This window comes from Symphalangus syndactylus, chromosome 10, assembly GCF_028878055.3.
Source record: "Symphalangus syndactylus isolate Jambi chromosome 10, NHGRI_mSymSyn1-v2.1_pri, whole genome shotgun sequence".
NCBI lineage: Eukaryota > Metazoa > Chordata > Mammalia > Primates > Hylobatidae > Symphalangus > Symphalangus syndactylus.
This window is the reverse complement of record NC_072432.2, coordinates 82,616,183-82,634,265: the sequence shown is the minus strand read 5'-3', so window position 1 is coordinate 82,634,265 and position 18,083 is coordinate 82,616,183. Positions and strand designations below refer to the sequence as shown.

The following is an 18,083-nucleotide window of genomic DNA, read 5'->3' as shown; positions in this document are numbered from 1 at the left end:
ACGGACACCGCGCCCTTCCGCAACTCACTTAGCAAGTCTCGCGGATTAGGTTTGATCGCACTCGGACCTTTCCCGGATAGCTCGTCGCGGATACTTGTCACAGCGAAGCAGCAGCTCCCCGAAGCCGTAAAGCTATCCCAGAGCGAGGCCCCATACGTAAATCTTCCGCGTCGCTACGTGACGTCAGTGCGAGCGACCCCGGGCAGGCTGCGTGGAGCTGTCGCTGCCTCTCCTGAAGCCGAGGCGCTAACTTGAGTGAAGAGTTTTGAGGGCTTTTTCACTTTTGGTTATCTGCTCAGGCGCTCCTTGGGGTCGCGCATGGTCTCGGACAGGGTTTGCAAGGACTCTGCAGCTGACCAGTTTGGAGCCATAACACTTTCGTACTTGCCAAGAAACTCTGGGCAAGACTGTTGAATTTTGAGCCGCAGTATTCTCGTTCATAAGGTGAGAATAAAAACATCACCTAGGGTTGATGTGAAGAGAGATGAAATCATTGTGAAATAGGAGAGTTATTGCTTTCAACCAATGACATTTTCTGGAAACGTGCTGGAGATATGGCTGCAGCAGTGACGCCTGCAAACGACGTTCCTGTCGTCATGATGCTGACATTTTAATTGGGAAGCAGATTGAAACGTAACTAAGGAATTTGACAGGAGCATTTACTAGGACCTGTAAAGAAATTAAAGCAGGTCCGAGGTGGAGTTTTGTAAACTATATGCCTGAATAGAAGTTTCTGTTTCCAAGGGAATTGTTACAGTTGGAGACATGTCAATTATTACAGTAAGCGTCAAGGGCAATAATAGTGGTGTTTTAAAGCTACTGTTTGGTGGCAGAGTAATGGGATTTTTTTGTTTGGGGGGTTTTAGCCGGGGGAGGGACTGCGAAGACAGCTCTGCATCAAAACAGTACGTGAGAAAAAAGCATAGGACGCTCTCGCAGCCGTACTTGTTGGTGACAAGAAAACTGTGGTACTAATCTAAGCAAAAAATATCCCCACATGCCAACTATACTTTTCCAAGATGTACCATGGACTACTCAAACTAACACAGCCTCATTTATGTATTTAGATTGGAAGTGGGCAAAAGTGTATCTTGTCTATGTTTCTATGTTGGGATGACACCGTCATCCACCCAGCCAGCCAGTTAACAACCTTACCACTTTCTTACCCTCTTACATCCGATTAGACCCTATGTCCTCTAGTTCTCAGTCTTGAGGCCAGCACCCAGCTGGCTACATCAGAATTGCCAGTGGTGATGTTTTAGATTCCAAATTCCTGGACTCCATCCCCAGACGTTCATCCCCTAGTTTTCTAGTGAGGGCCCTAGAACCTGCGTTTTTTGTGTCATGTTCATCGCCATTAGTGGTGATGTTTTAGATTCCAAATTCCTGGACTCCATCCCCAGACGTTCATCCCCTAGTTTTCTAGTGAGGGCCCTAGAACCTGCGTTTTTTGTGTCATGTTCATCGCCATTACTGCTACTTTATAGTTCAGGTCTTCTTGGTCAGCTTTTTCCTAAAACGTTTTGTTTTGTTTGCCTCTGAGTGACTCTAAATTGCTGCCAAAATGATCTGTTTTATTATTCCAGTATCATCATCCAACTCTCTGATATTAATATCTTTTTTAAAGCTTTTCTTCCCTTGCATTATCTATTTCCCTCAAGTTTCCTTTTTCTTTCTTCTGTTGATTTCGTGCTCTATCTTTCATATTAGAGGCTTTCCTGGGATGTCTGGTGGTCCTTATCTGCTCATATGTAAGTGGGGGTATATTTAAAAGTTGATTGGAAGCTGTTGAGCCCATGGGACGTTTGTTGAAAATCAAGTGGGAGAGGAGGGGTATGGAGGCTGGGTTATGTCTCAGAATTTAGTACAATTTTCACTTAATTCTCTTTGTTTTAGGTGCCTCATGTCCTCCATTACAGAGACCCCGTTTTACTCCTGAACAATTAAAAAAAAAGCCTTCAGAATAAGGCGGGGACGGGGGGTGGCATAAAGGATATAACACTCTCCTAAATGAACTTCCAGTCCTTTTAGGTACCCTCTTCACTTCTACTTCCTGAAGCCAGTTTCTGAGCTTTTTAGGGGGTTCTGTGATACAAATAGAATTGCTTGTTGGTTTTGCTCACTGGGGGTTTGGAATTCAGCTTTTTCAAGTCAACTGAGCCCTTTGCTATTGATTCTAGAATTTCATTTCCATTATTCCTTTTCTTTAACCCTTAAGGGTGTATGACTTTAAAAATCCTGTTACTGTCATTTTCAGGGAGTCTTAGGGAGCAAATGTAGAACACTATGTTTAAGACAGCATTTTTACCTGAGAATCCAGGGTGATCATTCTAAAACATATACCAGATCAGTCATAGCATTCTTCTGCTATGAGAATAAGCTTCAATGATCCCTCGTTGCCTGCATAACATTCAGACTCTTCAGCAAGGTAAACAAGAGAGTTCATTTTCTTTCTAACCTGATCTCTCACAGCAGGCCACTGCTCCCCCACCCATCTTCCACATTTCCCACACCTGATACAGTAAACTCTAGTCATGAGAGGCTAGTAAGAGTTCTGAGCATACAAAGTCCTTATCATGTTTCCACACCCGTTTTGGCTGGGCTTAGGCTGAAATACCCTTCTTTCTCCATGCCTGCTTGATGAAAATACAGCTTAAACATCACTTCCTCAGTGATGCCTTTCTTCAAGCCCTAAAGAATAATTTATCCAGACTCCTCCAAACTCCATCCCACGAACCCACCATACTCTTGGGAGGGGTCATTTGTCATGGGACCTGCAAATTCTGGGTTTGCCAAGAACGTAAGGTCCTAACTGCTCTTTACCTAGATCATTTTTCAGGGTTGTTTGGGATGATCAGTTTCATAGCTGAAGTATTCTTCCCAAAGAGTAGGCTTGCTTCCACTTAACTACAAAAGTAGTGAATCCCCCAAACTCAGTGTTCCTCTCCTATAACGTAACCCACTGACTGCATGTGCAGACATCCATGGAGGCCCATCTTCACCATCCTGGTGGGACTTGGGGAACATGGAATATGCATAAACATGAAGTTCTGGCTTCTGCTTTTGCCATAAATTACAAAGTTCTTTGTCACCCAGGAATCCAAGTTTACTGCCATAAAACAGTTAACAGGCTATCTTATTAACTTTAAAATAGGTTTCAATACCAGACCCTTCCCAGACAGTGACATATATTTCTTACAGCATCAGTTGTTAGTGTTGCTGTATTATTTCCAAATCTGACCTCCTATACTAAATAGCACCCTTATAGCAGGGATTCATGTCTTATGCGCTTGTTTCCCAAACTATCTTTTTTTTTTACTCTGCTCCATCCAGTTACACTGTTTCAGTTGCAGGGAAATATCAAATGCCCACCCTGTACCCTGCTGATATTTTGTACCTTGACTGGCACACTCAACTTATTTTAGGGCTTATCTCTCAGTTGTCAATGTCATTGTTTCCTTAAAAAGTTCAAAAATAATTTGGAAAATCCTTGACCCTACTTGAAAACCAGGTTAGGTCCTCCTGTTATGTGCTGTTGTAGCACATATCACAGTTGGGATAATGAGGCATTGTGTGATTTACTCTAACAGTGTTCAGCTGCTCAGGAGAAAGCAGAGAGCAAATTAGTGGTTGGGTTTTTCAGGCTTGGTGTTTTGACAGGTGTATTAGTTTGTTCTTACATTGCTTTAAGTAAATATCTGAGACTGGGTAATTTATAAAGAAGAGGTTTAATTGACTCAGTTCCATGTGGCTGGGGAGCCCTCAGGAAACTTAAAATCATGGTGGAAGGCACTTCTTCACAGGGCACGAGGAAAGAACAGGTAACTATGAAAGTACAATGGAAGGCTGGGAGTGGTGGTGGCTCATGCCTGTAATCCCAGCACTTTGGGAGGCTGAGGCGGGTGGATCACGAGGTCAAGAGATCAAGACCATCCTGGCCAATACAGTGAAACCGTCTCTTTGAAAAATATAAAAATTAATTGGGCATGGTGGCACATGCCTGTAGTCCCAGCTACTCGGGAGGCTGAGGCAGGAGAATCACTTGAACCCAGGAGGTGGAGGTTGCAGTGAGCCGAGACTGTGCCACTGCACTCCAGCCTGGTGACGAAGTGAGACTCCATATCAATAAATAAATAAATAAATAAAAATAAACCTCACTCTTTAACAATAACAAGCGTGGTAAGGGTGGTGTTGTCCATAAGTTAGATAGGCAGTTGATAGGCAGATGTCCTTGAAGAAGTATGTGTGTGTGTTGTGTTTGAGGTTGTGGTGGCCTTTGTGCAGGTTGTAAATTTTTGTAGTCTTTTGATAGTTCTTGTTATCAACCATATGTACATGAGAACCCTTCCCCTTCATGGCGTTTCCTGGCTCCGTTTGTCAGGGTTTTAATACGAGTGACTCCATTTTGAATCTGACAACTTTCACATTTCCCCTTTTGATCAAGGTCCTTCTCAAAAGCATCACTGATCAATCATCCTGTATTTAGGTTTTGATATCTCTTGGTGCCAGTCTGCCCCCATGTTGAAGGGAGTCACTGGTAACTAGGAATTAGCATCAAAACCCTTTAGCCACATTTGAACAACAAAAGAGGTTTGGAGGGAGTGGATCTCAGGTAAGTCTACCTGGAGTCCACTGTTAAGTTCAATTCTGTCTGTTCCATAGGCACTGGCTATCATCTCAAAGTGCTGGGAGAGCATTATTCTGTTAGGAGTTGCATTTCTATGCAAATTTGACAAGAAACAGGTATAAAGTTCTTAAAAAAAAAAAAGAAAAAATACAAAGTAACAATCTCAGCATAATAGTTTTGAGCCATGAACCTAGGCTTAAAGGCAACCAACTGAATAAATCAAATGATCATGAGGAATTAGGTGAGACCTATTATACCATGTGGGCTATTTTCTTATTTTGTGTATATAAATTCCCCAACGGAATGTATCCAGGTACAGCATGTAGTATGAGCAAAAGCACAGACATCGCTTTGTTTAGCTGGTACACAGCAATCCTATTATTTAGCATTCCATGACTGGCTTGAATTAAAGCAGAGAGAGCTAACTCTGTTTTAAAAAAGACCATTAGTACAATTTGAACAAAAAGTTTACTGAGGATGTTGCCAGTATTACCCCCGGGTGGACTAAAGGATTTATGAAGTCAGATTCTGTCAAGTCACCCACAATATCTACTGATTGTGAAATTATCCTGCCAAATCAAAGAGGTAGGCATAAACCTAGAAATGATTGCTCCTTTCTTCTAAGCACTGAATAATATTCTATTGTCTGAATGTACTACAGTTTATCTATTCATTTACCTACCCACCCTGACACTTTGAATCTAATCCTGCTCTTCTATGACACTCCCTCTTTCCCCATAGTGCTTCCAAGGAACTTGCCACGACGTAGTGCTTACTTAGTATTGCATTTCTAATTACTTTATTTGTCCCTCATAGTCAATCAGCAGTTTTGCCTGGTTCATAAGAGATGGCCTATTTATTGAAATGCCTGGATCAGAGAAATAAGATGTGACTAGCTGGTGCCAAGAATGGAGCCTGGAAGTTGTCTCCATGCTGTTTACCATAAAGCACTAACTAAAGTCACTATTTAAAAGAAAAAAAAAAAAAAAAAAGGACACACATATTTAAACATACTTATTACACATATTTATCAACAAGGCATCACAAATAAGTCACAAAAAGTAGGCTTAGTTTAGTTCACAATATAAATCCCGTGAAAACACATTTTTCATCTCTGCAGTGTGTAATACTCTACGTATATAAATTTAAAGCAGTTAAACAACATTTGAGATTAAATTGGTAAAAAAAAAAATTGTAATTTAATTCAGACTTCAGAAAATTGTGAAGTAAAAGGCCATGATGGAGAAATATTAAGAAATCTGTAGAATTACCAAACTGTCACAGTATTATTTTCCTTTACAAAAGCATCTCAGTAAAACAAAAACTACAGAAAATGCAAAGTAAAATCAGAGATTTTGGTTTAGTACTTTCCCTGAGTCTCTTGTTTTAAAAATCAAAGTAAGGCCAGTTCAAAATTGACCCACAGGTCTTGCCTCCTCCATGCTGCCATGGGGAGTACATTTAAGACAAGAGGCTACACATGTTGAGGTGGTCCCAGGGCTTTATTCAAATGCCAATTTGCCTGTGTCACTGCCACAGGGTTATCTGACCCACTGCTGCATGTGGGCTTAAAGAGCTGTCAAAATTTTATCTTGGCCTGCTATAATATAATATGTGAGACTATATACCAAAGGAAGACAAACAGTTTCAGTTATTAATAAATATTAAATTTCTAAATGGATCTGGACACTATATACATCAAATTATGGTAACATAACAATAACAAACACTTTTATGTTTGAAAATTCTTACATAAACAAAGGTTTGGGGTCATCTTAAACTTCTGAATCTCAGATGTTACCAGAAAAAACTTCAAAAAAGAAATCAAATTCATTAGATCTTAATAAAGTAGAAAAAAGTGATTATAAGATGATACTTGGACTTGGATTGTAAGTTGATACTAATTCCCCAAAGTGGTTGTCTCTTTGATCCTTAAACAAAACTGGCCCCTATTGTGTCTGTACTTGATCACTTAATTGCAATAATATTTATGTGTATGTGTACATGTATACGTACATCTACATGTATACATGCTTGCAAGTGATCAAGCACTTCATTAAAAAAGCATACGATAATTAAGGATAAAGGGATTGTTTGAATCTAAAAATTTGGTTTTTATTTCAAATGTACCAGGTTACTTTAGTGCCCTAAATACTATGTATCACATTTTCTAGTCAAATGTAGGAAAAACTTTTTCACAGATTTTTACAACCCTTTTTAGGACATCTCAAAGAGAGACGGCAAAGATCTGCCAATTATGTCTCCTTCCATCATAATGAAATCTTAATTGTAAACTAATTTCAAAAAGTTAATAATCATTAGCTTTCCGAAAGCTAACAATCATGAGTTGTCTTAAAATCAGAAGTGAAATGATGACTCAAATCACGAAAGTATGACACTTGTTCACATTCTTATTGATTATTTAATCTAATAATATAAGTATCCCATTGCACATGTGGGGAAACTGAGGCACCACAGATTATATTTTGTTTTTTTTTTTAAAGATTTGTCTACCGTTAGACAGGGACGCCAAGGTCATAAGTACAGCCAGAACTGTAGAGGCTAGACACCTATGAAGTATAATGTATTCTATTCAAACTTTGTGTGAAATGTCATATTTAACTCACCTGTCTTGTTGGCAGCACCTCTCCTTAACCCTAACTTCTTGCAAACCCTTTAAAGCATGGACTTGGCAAATGTCAGCGACCACCTGCCTTCTCTGACCACGTTAAAAAAGCTAGCCAATGCTTGTGTAAAAAAAAGAACACCACATATTGTTGTATTATATGCAATTAGCAATGTTCAGTTATCGCACTTTGGTATCCTTTTCAGAAAAAAAAAAATCTCAAAACTTGTAAACATAAGCATGGCATTTTACATTGTACCAACTGAGTAACAGTAAATAGATGAGGTGTGACCACTATAACTTCTTGACCAACTTTCTATCTTGAAACTACACACATCCAACCCTACCAGCTACCATTCTAATTCTACAGGATATTTTCCAGTGAGACAAGCTGTACAATGACCACTCTTTTCAAAACATTCCAGACCATTTCCATTTTCTTGGATCATAATATCATGCTTTTTAAACTTTATCCCTTCTTGTACAGATGAAACCAGTCCTTCTACTGACAGATACACAACACTGTTTGCTCCTAAAGGGAGAAAGAGGGAAAAATAAAAATGTAATGAGAATTCCTTTAGAAAGGAAGAAATGCTTCAACAGAGAATAGTTACAAACAGAATAATTTAAGCTAGGATAAAAATTCCTGCTTTAGCCTTTCTTTACAAAAAAAAGAAAAAAAGGGAAAAAAATCAGTAAAACTCAGTTCCTTTATTTTTAAAAATTTTAATTGGAATCTAGGGGATAACAATCTAAAACAGCAGAGGAGGCTTCAAGTATAGAATGGAATTAGAGGGCTTTGGAAGTAATTTTCTTAATTGAGAAAATGGAATTTAAAGTCAGGAAGATCTAGGCTCAAAGTTAAGCTCAAGTTCACTCAGTTTCCCTAAGTCTATTTTTTCATCTATATAAGATGGTGGAAACATTGCCTAAATGTAGAGTTTTTATGATGTTATGATGATATAGATAATATAGGCAGCATAGTTTCTGGCAAAGTGTGAGTGCTCATAACATGTATGACACCCATCAGGGTGATATTTAAAAATATTTAACCAGTGAGGCACATGCATGACAGGTTAAAAGAAACACCAGCCACAAACAGATGGTGTGGAGGTACCAAGGCACAATGACTAAATATCATGTGTTATTTCCACAGTTTATACATCACCTGATTTTGAAAGGAAGATGTCTTACCCAGGATAACTTAGATCTCGAAGTCTCCTTATCTCATTATTGAATATGAACCTACACAAACTTTTTACTTTGTGATTTGTATCCACATCCAAATTACTCTGTTAGAATCTGATTAAATTATTTTTGTTTTTCTTGGGATCTGACTTTTGGGAGGCTTTAAGTGATATGCTTGCACTTCCCTCCACCTGGAAACCACCTCTTCCTTCTCTGATCTCACCTTGGCTTAGCTCTCCAACACAAGACTCTATGGTGTCTGCCCATGCCCACTACTCTCACTGTTGAGAATAGTATTCAGTATCTGCTTAACATATATAACTACTTTTAACAAACACTGAATACTCATTTTTACTAAAGGTGTAAAGACTGTCAAGCTTTGGATTTTCTCTATTAATAATCAAAGTTTATAGAAATTTTAATACTTACCTAGATATTCTGCAAGGTGATCAAATTCTGGTTTATTGGCAATGAGCTCTTCTTTTGTAGGAATGTTTATTCCCATGAAGCATGGATATTTAATTGGCGGTGAAGCTACTCGAATGTGTACCTTGGAAAGAAATCATTGCACACAAGGTTTTTAAGACTATGCAAAATTCTTTCATTGTGCAAATACAATATAAAATTGTTTTGCAGAATATTCAGTAACAACATACAGGTAATAAATTATTCTTTCTACAAAGCTGCTTCTTGTTTTTTTTTTTTCTGTCACCTAATCATGAGGAAGTTTCTTTCTCTAGATATCCTACTTCTCATTTGATGTCTTTACATTCCTAGAGCCACTTTTCTCTTGTAATACCGGGTACTCCTGCTTATCCCTTATCTTACTATTTTAAAAAGAAAAATACAATTTACCAGGTTATAACAAAAACCTTACTACTACCAACACAGTTGTTTTTGTCTGTTACTGTTTTTTTTGCCTTTCATCAGGTACATTTACATGGCTATACTCAGTGTCCACATTTCCTTTTTAAACTTTCTTTATTAGAATAGATTTTCCCATTTTTGCTATGCAGTCTTCTTAGTATTTAACGGCTGCATCATATTTCATCACACTGATATATCAATTTACTAAATTATATTCACCAACAGGGAGATATGCCATTTCCAGGTTCTTTGACTTTATTCTTTTTCACTATTGCAATAAATGATGAAATTATGTTAAACTCTTGTATCTATTACATAATTTCCACAGAATTCCAGAGTGAGATGATCATAATCCTAAACACAGGTATAAAAAAGGCTGGAAAATCATAATCCCAATTATCTTGGAAACTTTCTAAATAAACTGGCATGCTGCTTTTCATCCCACTCTCTTCTACAGTGAGATTTTATTTTTGATTTTTCAGAGATGGGGTATATGTTGCCCAGGCTGAGACTTTATTTTTAAATTTACATAACTATTAGTTGTAAAATGGCATCTCACTTCTGTAGTATGAGCTACTGAAATAGAATAAGCTTTGAAATCTTAAAATAATATATCTATATAAAAACATGTTGTACACAATAAATATATACATTTGTCAATTTAAAAAATAAAAATAAAAAAAAATTTTTTCAAGACATAAAGTGAGGCCGGGTATGGTGGCTCACACCTGTAATCAAGCACTTTGGGAGGCTGTGGCAGGCAGATGACCTGAGCTCAGGAGTTTGAGATCAGCAGGGGCAACATGACGAAACCCTGCCTCTACTAAAAATACGAAAAATCAGCTGGGCATGGTGGTGTGTGCCTATGGTCCCAGCTATTTGGGAGGCTGAAGTGGGAGGATCTCTTGAGCCCAGGAGGTGGAGGTTGCAGTAAGCTGAGATTGAACCACTGCATTCCAACTAGGTGACACAGTGAGTCCCAGTATCAAGGAAAAAAAAAAAAAAGACAAAGTGATATTAAAATATAACTTGGCTGGCCACGGTGGCTCACATCTGTAATCCTAACACTGGGAGGCCGAGGCAGGCGGATCACTTGAGTCCAGGAGCTTAAGACCAACCTGGGAAACATGGTGAAACCTTGTCTCTACTAAAAATACAAAAATTAGCCTGGCTGCAATGGCACATGCCTATAGTCGCAGCTACCCAGAAGGCTGAGGTGGGAGGATTGCTTGAGCCCCAGAAGCAGAGGTTGCAGTGAGTTGAGATGGTGCCATAGCACTCCAGCCTGGGCAACAGAGCCAGACACTGTCTTTAACAAATACATTTTAAAAAATAATAAGTCAAAGGTATTACATTGGGATTGGCTGCATGTCTTCAAGTAGAGAAAGCAATCAAGACTATTGATTTTAAAAAGCATTCTATTTTGTGTTTTTAGACTTTTTTTTTTTGAGATTGCTTTGGCTCACTGCAATCTCTACCTCCTGGGCTCAAGCCATCCTCCCACCTCAGCCTCCTAAGTAGCTGGAATTATAGGTGTGTGCCACCACGCCCCACCCATTTTTTTGTAATTTTAGGAGAGGCAAGTTTCACTATGTCGCCCAGGCTGGTCTTGAACTCCTGGACTCAAGCAGTGTGCCCACCTCAGCGTCCCAAAGTGCTGGAATTATAGGCATGAGTCACTGTGCCCAGCCTATTTTGTGTAGTTAGTCTTTTAATTTTGTAAAAATTTTAGGTTTTTTAAAATTTAATTTTACTATTATCTTTTATTTTTGTAGAGACAGGGTCTCACTATATTGCCCAGGCTGTTCTCGAACAGCAACCTTCCTGCCTCAGGCTCCCAAAGTACTGGGATTACAAGCATGAGCTACCTCACCCAGCCTTAAGCTTTTATATTGAGCTTTTTAATCTATTAAGGATTACATTTAATGTAAGTGTGGCTGTTACATGTTCTCCAAGTTGCTACACAGTTATTCCTAAACCAAACTGATATAAAAGTTAATTTATTATATTGAACATCCATTTTGATTCACTACCCTGAATTGCAATTTTATGCCAGTATCTTATTGTTAACTGATGCTTTAGGATATGTTTTAATATTACTTACCTCTTTTGCACCGGATTCTTTGAGCAGTTTTATTATAGGTGAGATGGTATTGCCTCTCACAATTGAATCATCTACAAGAACAATTCTTTTGCCTTTAAAATTGTCTGACAATACTCCAAATTTTTTTGCAACACCAAGTTGTCTTAACCTCATGTTTGGCTGAATGAAGGTTCTCCCTACATACCGGTTTTTACACAGCACCTCCACATATGGAAGTCCACACTGACAGAGAAGAAATGAAAGGACAATGAGGAGTAATATACAGAATAGGCAAATATTTTCTCTAGATTGTGTTGCCACCACAATATTCAAGTAAAATTTCAAAATAATTTTCCTTTATTATTTGGAAAAAAGGCAAAAAGAAAAACCACTAAACAAAATATACTTGGTGGAAAAACCAATTCATTTTGCGAGGACTCATAATGTTTTTGTCTTAAACATTACTCCTCTGTTTCGAAAGATAACACTAAGCATGTGAAGACACAACAAAGATTAAATCACTGTCAGAAAAATTCATTATCAAAATGATAATTTTTAAAGAAATGAATTAAGATAAATTAAAAGCAGTAGACCAATGAGATACTTTTTAGGGATAGGAAGTAATTAACCCATTTATCAAGGTAATCTTTTCTAAAGTATATGCATATTAATTCTTTTAGAAGTTAATAAAGTATCTAAGGTAGTCAATATTTGATGTTATACCCCAGATTACTACAGTTACACAATCTACCTGGTTATGAAAATAAAGCATAACACTGACAACATTATGCTAAATGAACATAAACAGCTTTATTATTACCCATACTTAGTAGCAAGCAAATATTCCAGTGACTTGTGAAGATAATTCAAGACGTTTATTTTAATATTAAGTAAATTTTTCCACTGAATATATAGTTGATGAACACCATGGGTTTGAAGTACATGAGTCTACTTATAGGTGGATTTTCTTCCATCTCTGCCACCCCTGAGACAGCAAGTCCAGCCCCTTTTCCTCTTCCCTCCTCAGCCTACTCAACGTGAAGACAACAATGAGGATGAAGGCCTTTATGAAGATCCACTTTCACATAAGGAATAGTAAATATATTTTCTCCTCATGATTTTCTTCAAAGCATTTACTTTTCTCTAGCTTACGTTATTGCCAAGAATATAGCATATAATACATATACAAAATATGTTAATCAACTGTTTATGTTATTGGTCAGACTTCCAGTCAACAGTAGGTTATCAGTATTTAAGTTTGGGGGCATTAAAATGCATACACAGATTTGACTGTGCAGAGGGTTGGCACCTTTAACCCCCAAATTGTTCAAGGGTCAACTGTATATTCATGATGTTATCTTTTTAAAAAGAAGGGGGCCAATTTCTGAACCCTTTAGTGAACGTTTTTTCTTTTCAGTGAACCTTTTAGTGGTTTTCACTAAAATAGTGCCATTGGATAAAAAGCCTGGAAAATAAAAAACGCTTGTAAACAAACCAACATTAACCACCAAACCTTCCTTTCTCCTTAGAAATGTTGATGAGTTTCTCTTTATAGGCAAGGGTTTCTTATTCCACAGCTGGGAGAGCAATTCACTGCATGTTAATTAAGAGAAAATACCTTTCCTGCATAAGCAAGAGCAGCAGGCGTAGCAGATTCTGGAACAGTGCTAACCAAATCTGCATCCACAGGTGCTTCAATCGCTAGCTGCTGGCCACAACGGTATCTTACTGTATAAACCATTTGGTCTGGTGTGTTTGGAAAAGGAGAGAGAGTATTTTTACTTAGCATAATATAACAGTGTTATTCTAAAAAACTAGTTCTAGAATTCTACAGATTGAGTATAAAAAGAAATGCAATATATACAAAAATATGAATGTGGAAATACACAAACTGGGGAATTCAACTGTGTGGTTTTTAAAAAAAATTTGACCTTCATATAGATCTAAAAAATCATAATCCTTACTCCTAACAAAAAACAAAATCCAAGAGTCAAAAAGAAGTGAGAAACAGTGATCTTATGACTTGTGGGCTCAGTCCTATATCCACAACATATAACTATATGCCTTCAAAGAGCCAGGTAAGCCCCTGAGGCAAGACTTGCCATGTTTCAAGGAGATAGCTAAAACACTTACATGAATATTCCAAGAAAAATCTACTTACCTTCAAACATACTGTCTGGTCTTGCAAAATAAACATATTCAAAGATACAAAAAGCCATTGAGTTTCCTTCAGACCTTGATATAATATCAAGAGTTCGGACATTGTGTCTGGATATTTCCACAATTTCTCCAGGCAAGACTTCACGGTAATATCTTGGGAAACAATGTTAAAGAAAGAAGACTTTTAATAAACTAGTCCTTAAGGCTAATGGAAACATTAATTATAAAGCACACAGAGTACCTTCCCTTAGAGAAACAATTGATTCATTCAATATAAAATCTAGAAGTGACTTTTTAAAGTAGTATGTCTCCTGCAATGATTTCTGTATAATCTCTCTGTAAACACTTAAGTTCTAGTATAGAATTAAAAAATTAAGGGCCCTAAGTTGTACTGAATTTTAAAAGAATAAAGTATAAAGAAAACATTTTCTCCTGGCTTATATTTTTCTATCATAACTATCTCTCATTGAGGAAGTTCTTCCTTTCTAAAATAAGTCTCTATTTTCATATTGTACTGTAAAAAGAGAAAAATATACAAAATAAAGAAATTAAAATAAGTTTCATAGTATCTTAAAAGAATGCCAGCGTCAGAATTAGAAGCTATTACTAGAACATTAAACTCAGTGCAACTGCTGAGCATAACATGCATAAGAAAAACCGTTTATAAATATTTTCTTGCAGACATCAAAAAGAAAACTTTCAAACTTTCACATAAATAAGAAACTGTCTAAAAAAATGCTTTTCAACGTGGGAAAATATAATATGCCAAACAAGGTAAAACTTACCTTGCACCAATAGATAAGAAGCTACAAGATTCTGAAGACACCACCCATCCTTCTGTTTCTGATGTTTTTTTCTCTGTAAATCACCAATCAATTCAGTTAATGGATTCAAGAAATTTTAAGAGGCTATTTCAACAGAACAGCTAACAATAAATAAGTAAATAAAACTCATAGAATAGCCAATTTCTATGACTTTAAGAGCACATGGATCCTCATTTGACTTGGATCCTCATTTGACTTGAGCCAAAGATAGAATAAATGATCTTCTAAGATTCCTTCTAACATTATGATTTCATGGCTAGAAAAAGACATCTTCATACAAGTCAAAAGAAACCACTAAAATCATACTGCAGAAATGAAAAAGCTAGGCAAAGGACATGAATAGGCAATTAAGACAGGAAAAAATAGGAATCTCCATTAAAAACATTAAAAGGGACTCATCAAGCCAGGCGTGGTGGCTCATGCCTGTAATCCCAGCACTTTGGGAGGCTAAGGTGGGCAGATCACCTGAGGTCGGGAGTTTGAGACCAGCCTGACCAACATGGAGAAACCCTGTCTCTACTAAAAATACAAAATTAGCTGGGTATGGTGGCGCGTGCCTGTAATCCCAGCTACTCGGGAGGCTGAGGTAGGAGAATCACTTGAACCCGGAAGGCAGAGGTTGCAGTGAGCTGAGATCGCACCATTGCACTCCAGCAGCCTGGGCAACAAGAGCGAAACTGGGTCTCAAAAAAAAAAAAAAAAAAAAAAAAAAGGATGCATCCTCAGGAGTACTCAAAGAAACATACTTTAAAAAGGAAGAATACATTTATTTTTTTTTACCTAGCTCCCTCCCACCCATCAACTTTCTATACCTAAAGATTTCAGGGCTTGATAGCAGTAGGACAATAAAGGAAAAACATTATGAAATGATATTCCTTCTGAAGTTTATTACCTTTGTCATTTATATCAGACACTGGAATAAGACGACCAATGCATAAGGGACGATTTCCATAAGGATCTCGTACTGCATAAATAACATCTCTGTGCATTATAAGCAGGGAGTATGCTGTGGGTGCTTCCTTCATCAAGTTTTTAATCCTGGAATTAATTAAATAATTGAATGAATAACTTCAGTTATAAACATATGCAAGGCAAAACTCTCCTTACTAGAGCTCCAAGTTTAGTCCAGTTCTCTGCTTACCTGGCTACCCAGTCCGGGGTGTCATCTTGTTCCTGAGGAGGGGTATACGCCAGTAACTGGGTAATCATTTCACTATCAGAACTTGTGGACAGACCAATACCATGACGCAGAAGCTATATAGAAAAAAAGAGAAGTTTAATCATCAGAGGGGAAGCTCCACCCCACCCCAACCCAGTAGCCAACCATAATGAAAAGAAATAAGGCATTCTGTGGATGTCCAGTTACAAAAATCCTGCATCCCACTAATGCAGCAGTCCCCAACCTTTTTGGCACCAGGGACCAGTTTGGTGGAAGACAATTTTTCCATGGACCAGGGACAGGAGATGGTTTGCAGACGATTCAAGCAAATTACATTTATTGTGCACTTTATTTCTATTATTACTGTACTGTAATATATAATGAAATAATTATACAACTCACCATAATCTAGAATCAGTGGGAGCCCTAAGCTTGTTTTCCTGCAACTAGACAGTCCCATTTGGGGGTGATGGGAGACAGTAACAGATCATCAGGCATTATACATTAGCTTCTCATAAGGAGAGCACAACCTGGATCCCCTGCATGCACAGCTCACAACAGGGTTCGTGCTCCTAGGAGAATCTAATGCTGCTACTGATCTGGACAGGACACAGAGCTCAGGTGGTAATAGTGAGTGATGGGGAGCACCTATAAATACAGATGAAGCTTCACTTACCACTCACCTCCTGCTGTGTGGCCTGGTTCCTAACAAGCCACAGACTGGTACCAGTCCCTAGCATAGGGGTTGGGGACTCCTGCACTAATAGTATGTATATACTAATAACGGATGACCATGGCTGGAGGCAATAGGAAATCTAGAAGGTTTTCAAGCAGGAAAAAAAAGTGCTTTATGAGATGTACAGAAAAGCTTTTGAATACTAAATTTGAAGGCATGCAGACCTGAAAGTGGGTAAGGGGTCTTGAAAATTTGGTTTGTGGGTCTGACCTTTTCTACCCTCAACATTCTTGATGAACTGGGTATATTCCTATAAAAGTAGTACACTACAGTGATAACTTTCAAGCTGGGTTTGTTAGTGATCATAATGATGGCTACCCATCTCATTGATTATTACTGACAGAAGAAAGTAATCAACTGTATTGAACAATGAAATGTAGCAGATGTAATAAATATCACTTGAATGTACTCTATGGTAATTACAAAGTTCTGAGCAGGATTGACCAAGACAAGGGCAGCCCCATGGACACGCACAGATTGAGTCTGAATGGGCACTACAGAACATTTTCAGTAGGGAGCTAAAGGTAGAGATAAAGTTTAGCATCTGGGTAAGGCGTTATGTCAGGAAACAGTGAGTTAGTGGTTATCTCTAAGTGGTGAATTTTTAAGAAATTTTTACTCCATATTTATACTTTCATGATTGTCTGAATTTTTAAATGAACTATACATTTTTTCATTTGGGGACAGAAAAGCACAATAAGGTCATTATAATGCCTATGAACAGTGCTGGACAAAGCTCTAGGAAATGTCTAAAGACAGAACCAAAAAATGGAATGACAATGAGTGGTACAAAAACCTGGGGTCTAGATATTTTTGACCCAGCAGTTCATTATTATTAAGCTTCTGTAACTGTTCATTATATGTGAATTGCCCAGCTCTAGAATGCTTATAGGATGGGGAGTGCGTGTAACCATCTATTACTAAATATTACCAGGTTCTGAAGTTACCAAGTCAACATTATTGGGAGCTAATAAACTGAAGAAACTCAACATTCATTAATGAATGCCTGAATGGATAAAAGGAAGCTACTAGGAATGAATATAAAGACAGGCAGTTAAAAAAAAAAAAAAGAAAGATGAAATGATGAATGAAAGCATAGGCACAAATTTGACATCATTAGCACAGAAAGCTCCAAACAACATGCTGTGAACCAAGAGTTTAAGTAAACACTCTGTCCCTTTTCCCATATTCTAGTTTCCTGTCATTGTTTCCAATTCATTTTTTTCATGTCATCTTCAAGTTTATACTCCATTTTATTTTTATGCTTTTGTGATATGTAAGAAGAAATACATATGTTGATTTTTATCCTGGTCTTTCCAGGTACACAGCTCCTAAAACCCTTAGAATTGCCAAAATGATAGGTGTCCTTTTGTATGCTGTTGAGATGACTGGTAGCTAGGGGCTCCTGCACAGCATCAGTATGAGGGCTAGTTGCCAGGGGAATCAACCAGAAGGCTGGAGTTTCCAGCTTCATCCCTGGACCCCCAGGGAAGGGGAGAAAGGCTAAAGGTTGAGCTGATCACCAGTGGCTGATGATTTAATCATTTGTGCCTACTTCATGAAGCCTCCATAAAAATCCACAATGACTAGGTTCAGAGAGCTTCTGGATAGCTGAACACTTGGAGATGCCTGGAGAGTGGTGCCCCTGGAAAGGGCATGGAAGCTCCATGCTCGTTCCCACATACCCTGCCTTTTCCATCTTTTCACCAGACTGTTCTTCTGTAGCCTTTGTAATATCCTTTATAATAAACCGGTAAATGTATACAAAGCACTTTCTTGAGTTTTGTGATGTTTGAAACCAAAGGTAGCGCCA

At 37.9% G+C, this 18,083-nt stretch overlaps 2 protein-coding genes across 17 annotated transcripts in view; both read right to left on the bottom strand.

Moving 5' to 3' along the window:
• AASDH (aminoadipate-semialdehyde dehydrogenase) overlaps window positions 1–3,635 on the bottom strand; it is a 55,709-nt gene extending 52,074 nt beyond the window's left edge. For all 13 annotated transcript variants that reach the window (XR_010113869.1, XR_010113870.1, XR_008660430.2 and 10 more), the window contains exon 1: window positions 29–3,635. The gene's annotated coding sequence lies outside the window, so the exon portion shown is untranslated. The remainder of the gene's footprint in view (window positions 1–28) is intronic.
• Window positions 3,636–5,630: 1,995 nt separating this feature from the next.
• The window catches only part of PPAT (phosphoribosyl pyrophosphate amidotransferase), a 74,682-nt gene continuing 62,229 nt past the window's right edge, over window positions 5,631–18,083 (bottom strand). For 3 of the 4 annotated variants that reach the window (XM_055294631.2, XM_063610446.1, XM_055294632.2), the window contains 8 exons: window positions 15,517–15,629; window positions 15,268–15,413; window positions 14,337–14,409; window positions 13,553–13,704; window positions 13,010–13,137; window positions 11,413–11,634; window positions 8,871–8,991; window positions 5,631–7,785 (listed from right to left, as the gene is read on the bottom strand). In XM_055294631.2, the coding sequence (XP_055150606.1) occupies window positions 7,604–7,785; window positions 8,871–8,991; window positions 11,413–11,634; window positions 13,010–13,137; window positions 13,553–13,704; window positions 14,337–14,409; window positions 15,268–15,413; window positions 15,517–15,629 (1,137 nt within the window). In that variant the 3' untranslated portion in view covers window positions 5,631–7,603. The other variant, XR_010113872.1, reaches the window with a different exon arrangement.